The following is a 7,121-nucleotide window of genomic DNA, read 5'->3' on the forward strand; positions in this document are numbered from 1 at the left end:
TAGCAGGCATCTTATGGGCAAAAGGGCCACTGTCAACATGCTTTTCACAGCGTAGTCAGCTGCTCCCTCTTGAAACACATACAAGATACACAGCATGGACTGCTTTCTGCTGGCACCCCACCCCCTTCCCTTCCAATCACTTTGAAAGCATATTTTCATCCTTCCTCTTCCTCAGGAGTACCACAGCAATCACTGTTCTCTACCCTAGTATCAGTGGTTTTAATGGTACACAAATGACTTCCACACAGCTAGCAAAAGAAGAGAACGTTGAAGTCTTAGCCATGCTCAACACCATTCACAATCCAGAATGCTATTAGCTTCAAGGCGGCAGTTTAGCTTTGCACCAGAAAGAGATTTGCCCAGGATCTAGCCCACTGCTGGCAAAGGAGTCGCAGCTGAAGGCAAACATTTTGCAGAAAACAAGAGTCATTCATTTCCACAAAGAACTTGAGTGATCTGTTATTGCTGAAAGTGGAACAACAAAGCCACTTCCTCTAAGCGTGCCTATCCCACCAACATCCTTTCTCAGGAAAGTTTTGGCTGGGAGAGACTTCAGGAAGCACAAGCTTTTTAAATATTGCTTTATAGTAGACAGGAGAAAAATACATTTCTTTATCTGGAGACACAGATCTAGAGCTAACCTGCTCCGCAGCCAGGAACTTCAACATTACCTGTAACTGGCAGCCATCATAGAGCTGCTAAGGGGGGACTCGGTACGCATTCCCTTTTGAGTGAAATCTGTCCCCTTAACACCTTTACCTAGCATCATATGATAAGTTCTATAGCTAAGCAACATCTCAGGATGGCAGTTTTATGAGTTCGACTACATTTAGCCAAATAAAGAAATCCACAGCCTAGAATGAAACAAAGCAATTTATTGGTAATGGCACATCAAAGTCAACAGTAAACTTATAACACGCATGTAAAAGGAGACTATTTGGCCAACAGCACATACAGAAAGGAAGCAGAAAACAGCAGCTGTTTAGGTACTGGGCAGACAGGAAGGCCACTGCTCTGTGCCGTCCATTACTGGACAAGGCTGGTGAAAGAGAAAGCACTCTTCCTTACTGGGCAGTAATGATGCTCGTTTAGCTGTTTCCCTAAAACGGTACCTAGAAGATGAGAGGAGGAACGTGACTGTTCTTCCGAACACAGAACGTTCCTTTGGACACTGCTTGAGTCAATGGTTGAGGTAGATGGGGTTATGTTTCCCCAGATACAGAGTCCCCATTTGCATTTCTGATTAAAAAAAAAAAAAGTCATTTTATATGAATTGTACTTCACTTCTACAAGTAGAAGGAGACGTACCTAGTAATGCAGCTGTTGGACAAATAATTAAAAAAAAGGAAAGATAAAACTCAACAGTGTAAGGTAACACTACTGTGCAGTTGGTGACTTAAAAATGGAATCAGAAAACAGTAGGAACAAAATGGTGATCCTGTAATTATGTGGCAGATTAAACCAAGAAATAGTTAAAAAGCAGTAGATTCTCTTCGCTCCAAGGCAAAGGATGCCATATACCAAGTTAATCAAACTGCTTTAAGTCCTTAGCAAATACGTTCCAAAAAAATGGAGAAGAAAACATTGTCAATGTCCAATGATGATCACCATAGAGAGCTGACATCACTCTGGCGTAGCCTGTGCTTCAGGCATTTCAAATTCAAGAGCACAGGAAAGGAGGGATGTCACTGATAATAAAGGAAACAAATTTGCAAGTAAACTAAGAAACATGCGTTGTCAGCCTGCTTGTACGAAACACACCGTACAGCTGTAGGCACTGAGGTTTCTGTAGGCACTGGAGAAGTGAGATTAAGAGGTTGTTTTGTTTTGTTTTTCCCCAATAAATTAGGAAGATTTCCAAAATCATTCTTTTGTGCTTAAATAAAAGTGAGTTATCCCATTGGCATTGTTATTCCAGTCTGCCAAGATTAGAGCAGGTCCTTCAATCTGCACTGGTTATCCAGCAGGCTTTGTACCTTCCAGCCATGATTCTCAGTGCTGTAATTTTGTTCTTTATCCTTAGCTTTAGTCTTTCGTCAGTATGGGTCTTCCTCATCCGTGTCCTAAACAGGGAGTATGAGAGAGAAATTGAGACTGTGTCTGAAGACATGAACCAAGTTACTAGTTCAACAAAATTGAGTCTGCTAGGCTTCTGACAAGAGCTTAAACGCTTTCCATAATGCTGCTGTGCTTGAATAAGCCATAGGACTTGTAGTCGTATAAGCACTTGCAGCTTAATCTGACTTATCACAGATACACAGATGAATTGCCACCATATAATCAACACATGAAGTGGGTTTTAAGAGAAGCAGCAGCTAAAGCTCAAGCAAAAGACAAACCATAAAGAGCAGACAGCCATCTTCTTAAAAAGCACCACCAGTCCCTACAGAGAAGGTCCGGTACAGCACAAGCTGTTGTTTTTCAGCTACAACTGATCACGTACTTTCAGATCCCCATCACTGTGTATTGTTTTAACCACAGTAATCATCTGATGGCGTCCCCACAATCCAGCTCTGCAGCTCTCACCTCGAAACCAACTCAAGTGTAACAGCTCTATGAGGGAAATCTCACTAACTTTCCAACCATTTTAAGTCCAAATATTTTCACTGTCTTTGCAATGTTGATTATTTGGTAACGTATTAAGCACAAAAAAGTACATTACAGAAACCTCAAAAATGCAGAATCATTACCGTCAGCGCGACAGGATGTTCAGAGTCTTGATAAGCTAAATATTTTTATATCAGAGCGCAAAGTATCAAACAGAGGGCAAAATGCTTAATATGAAAGCAGCAGGATTGTAACATTCAAATTTGCCTTCTCTCAAAGGATGAGAAGACATTTTTTGATTTTTAAAAGTCTCCAGCCGTCTGACGGCATTTGTTTCACCGAATCGGGGCTCCCATCCTTTCCCATCTCTCCACCTGCAGTAAGTCAACGGTGCCTCCCTGCTTACTTGCAACAGCCTTCCCATCTCCCATGGCAACTCTCTTTTTCATAAAGCATTTTCTGCTTTCTGCACCTCTCAAAACTCTTTTTCCCCGATACTGCTGCGTTGAAACTGCTGTGGCTTGTGTAGAATTGTAAATATTTCATATGTAAATTGCATAATTGCTCATTTTTCATTCTGTATCTAATAAAGCATAGAAACCATTAGCACACACCTGTCTGAAGGCTCATGCGTTTAGCACATTTTAAATCCCTGACATTAGAATAGTGAATCAAGCAACGCCCATTTAAATCCTCCTTGACATACTTCCTGACCATGTATAAAAGATGTAAAGGCACATCCGAGGTAAGCTTGCTCTGTAGGGCATCAGGAAAAAACGAAAACACTCTCAAATTAGGCATATTAGTGAGCTTACTCTGGAATGTGGCACACTTATGGCTGTGGCCGCAAATGCCAGCACACAGAACTTAGAGGCACGTTTTACAAAACAAGTACAGCAGGCAGCAAAAACATTCAGGGTTCCAGCACAACACATCTGATTAACAGAAGCTTGCTGATGAGGTAGCAAGGGAACAAGCAGAATTAGAAGACAACCACCAAAAAACAAACAAAAAGCCAGAAACAAACAAACAAACCACAAGAGTTTAGCAGGATTATATTGTGACAAGAACAGTGTAAGTAGGAAGATCTCAAAAAGAGGCAAGGCTGCACACTACCATCTTCGCAAGAAACGTAGTAGACTCAGGTATCACTGCCTCCATTCCCCACCGTAGCACTGTCAAACCCCAAAATGGTTTTACAGAGCCTTTAGAGACACTACACGGCACAGTAGCTAGCACTTAAAATTCTCAATTTTCATCTTAAAATGTCAGCTTTGATTTCAATAAAGTCAAGTGAAAAACAAGCAGCAGTTCTCACCCCTTATAGCCCACATGTGGAAAACATCAGCATAAAGGAGCATAAGCCAAGCCATGAGACACTTCTTTGACATCCAGAGGTGTCATGACAAGCTCTACCTGCTGCTTTAACACCTCCTCAAAGTTGACAAAACCACTTCTGAAAACACCAGCTTTCACTTACCACACAGTTCAGACACCAGTTTCTGAGCTTCCCCAAGCAGTTGTCTGCCTCTGAATGTTCAGGTCTGCAGGAAAAGCATAGGATTAGGTTGGACTTTTCCCCCCGACACACATACTAATATCTCCCGTGGACTGTGTATTCTAGTTCTACCACACTGAATTGAACTGACTCTGCACAGCAAAACCAAAAAGAATAAAGAATGTCAGGTCCTTTATTTTGAAGGCAGACACGTCACTTAAGTGCCATGAAGAGTACAACAGGAGTAGCTATTTGGCTGGCAAATCTTACAAGACTAATCAGAACGTTGTAATAAAAACCCATTCTGCAAGAAACGGTAGTACTGAATTCATTGCAAAAACAGCTGCAGCTCCAGCAGCAGTGTTACTGTTGTTCTCACTCCTGAACCTTTCCAGAACAGAATCCTCTCCAGTTAAGAAGGGAATTCACTCTCCAAGGCTCATTCAGTACCTGGCCCCTCTGCCTAGGCCATCACAGAGGAACCAGTTAGCATTATTCAGTTTGTTTTGTTGTTATGGACACTTCATACCAAAATGCAACATATAAAGCCCACATAAGCAAAATATCTTGCTGATTTAGGCTGAAATAAACCCGATTACAGAAGTGAAAGACTGCCTAAACCTAAACTGCTTCAGTTCCATGGCCTCGCACGAATGACAGAAAAAGGCGGATGTACAGCACTTATGCTTCAGCATGGGGATTTTCCAAAGCTTTCTGACCGCTGGTTAAATTGTGCTCACGGAGAAGTACATTTCAGTGACTGAGCGGCGGATGCTGAGCACTATGAAATGAAGAACAGTGGAGAACCTGTCCTTTGGCCTGTGTCAGCAGGCCAAAGTAGAAATACAGGCTTTAGGTTCCAGCCAGAACTTACTCATCAGACACTTCGATGGAGGATTTCTTACAGCCAGATTTTTTTTTCTCCTTTAGCACTCCAAATTTCCTTCCCATCCTTACCAACAGCAGAACGACCACAATGACGGAAGGGAGAAACACTAAAATGGACAGCAGCACCGCTGAAGTTAGCTGGAAGGAAAGGCCTGCAGGAAAGACAAAGAGCAGCCCAGCTGTACCAGCAGTAAAGTATGGCTTTCTTAAGTCTCTGTGACAATTGTTCATCCAGGACACAGGTTGCAAGCCTTTTCATGTAAAGCACAGAGCCGACAGATTTGAAACAGATTGTCACTGAATCTGTAGGACTCCTATCACATGCCCAACACAGTAGGGTGCTTTATATGCAAAAAAACTACAAAAGGAAGGCAGGTCACGATGTAGCTCTATCAGTCTGTCTAAGCTGTAAATTCAGAGCAGGTCTCACATGCAGGGCAGATGAGGAAATTAAGTATTACTGAGAATCAGTGTTTGTGATGTGACAGTTTTTAGACCAGTATTTCCTAAACGTTTAACTTGTTCTACTGCTGCAATATGTGGAGACCGGGACTCCCGAACAAATGCACGTTTTTGATTTCTGTTATTACGCCAGTTTCCGCTGTCCCTTCCTGCCCCCAATAAACTCAATATGTCTCAATGTATTTGGCTCAGAAAGAAGGGCTGAGGTAGCTCGTGCTGAAATTCCAACGTGGAACTCCAGGGAACCCATTTCACATGTGATGCTCAGACTTCTAAGATTCTGACAAAGCTGCAGTGCCACTGTATCACATAGATGGGGACGTGCTATTGAAATGGAGGCTTACCCCTCTCCGTAACCGTCAGCATTGTCTGGGGAATGTTATGGTACACGTCTGGAGGATTCTTCACACTGCAGATGAACGTCCCATTGTCGCCCACCACTGGGCTTTGGATAGCAATGGAAGCATCACCCTTGGCAACATTGCCAACCCAGGATATCCTGTCTTTGAACTTTCCCACTGTTGTTGGGTATGGAACAGACTGATAATGAAAAATCTAAAAGGAGGCAAAGACAATAATCGCGCCAATAAAACACTCCTCTAAGAAAGCAAACTACTTTTTGGATTATAAACATAAAGGAATACACATTAAGAAGTAAGTCAGGAAGAATACTTCTTTGACAGGAGACCTTTTCAAGTTCCTATTTGATAATTCTGAATCAGTCCTATTTCATTAGATCTCCAATGCTTTTATCTACCAGCCTCGGCTCTCAGATGTCACCATCACCATTCTGACCAACTTGTTCCCTTCTGCAGATCTTCAGTTGAGAAGCAGAGCAGGCTTCTTGTCTCGTGCAAGAGAGAACGTTGCTGTTCTCCAGCTTTTGCTTCTTGCACTTTTGCTCTTGCTGTCCTATGAGCAGAGACTTAGCAGACCTCACTTCATACAAGCACCACTCTTTTATTCCAGATACAAGGACACTCCTAAGAGTTCAAACTCTTCAGGCAGCAGGAGTGACTGATAATCTGTAGAGATGTGCATTTTCTGTTACCACCTTGAATGAGAGATTTCCAGTGGGCTTTTAGACTTATGTATTCATGCCTAGATTTCAAAATGCTGCCCACAAAACAGCAAGTAGCCACCCATAAACCTTGCAGGTTGTCATCATCACTGTCTTCAGACTGTCATTGCACACATGTTCATACCACTCCCAAGATACATCGGCAGTAGACTGCACGACAGAACTACTAGGGTACAGCTGCCTTCAAGAAAGCTACCAATCAAATACTTTACAGTCATTCTATACACTGCTACAGCGTACAATGCAGCACTTGTGTCAAAACCCAAAGTTTATCTACTTTATCATCATCATGCTATTATGCAGTTACATAGAATATTTTTTTGCCCAAAGAACACTAAAACAACTGTATATGGGAAAGAAGGTAACAATGAGAGTCCCAACCCCAAAGTGATGAAGAAGCACAGCAAGGCAAATATCATCAGATTTTCAGCATGTAGAGAGGTCTGGTCAGTGTCTGCTAGAAAAAGACTCCCTGTTCCACTTACTGCCTCCATCTGACCACCTGTGAGCGGCCGGTATGTCCAGTCTATCGTCAGGCTGTCAGTGATGGGAGAACTGGATTTGAATGAGCATTTCAGAGATACTTGTTCACCAATGAAAGCTCGCACTTTAGGACTGGCTTTAATTTCCAGGGAAAGAAACGTG

General features: G+C 42.4%; 1 protein-coding gene across 1 annotated transcript; it reads right to left on the reverse strand.

Annotated features, from left to right (window-relative positions):
• Window positions 1-2,036: 2,036 nt before the first annotated feature.
• Window positions 2,037-7,111, reverse strand: MPZL3 (myelin protein zero-like 3; the record flags this gene model as incomplete). The annotated part of the gene is made up of 5 exons (XM_009695184.1): window positions 2,037-2,063; window positions 4,028-4,091; window positions 4,929-5,085; window positions 5,740-5,950; window positions 6,962-7,111. Coding segments are annotated over 5 exons (609 nt in total), but the record flags the coding sequence as incomplete, so codon positions are not given.
• Window positions 7,112-7,121: the final 10 nt, after the last annotated feature.

Source organism: Cariama cristata, unplaced genomic scaffold (assembly GCF_000690535.1).
Source record: "Cariama cristata isolate BGI_N322 unplaced genomic scaffold, ASM69053v1 scaffold16762, whole genome shotgun sequence".
Taxonomy (NCBI): Eukaryota; Metazoa; Chordata; class Aves; order Cariamiformes; family Cariamidae; genus Cariama; species Cariama cristata.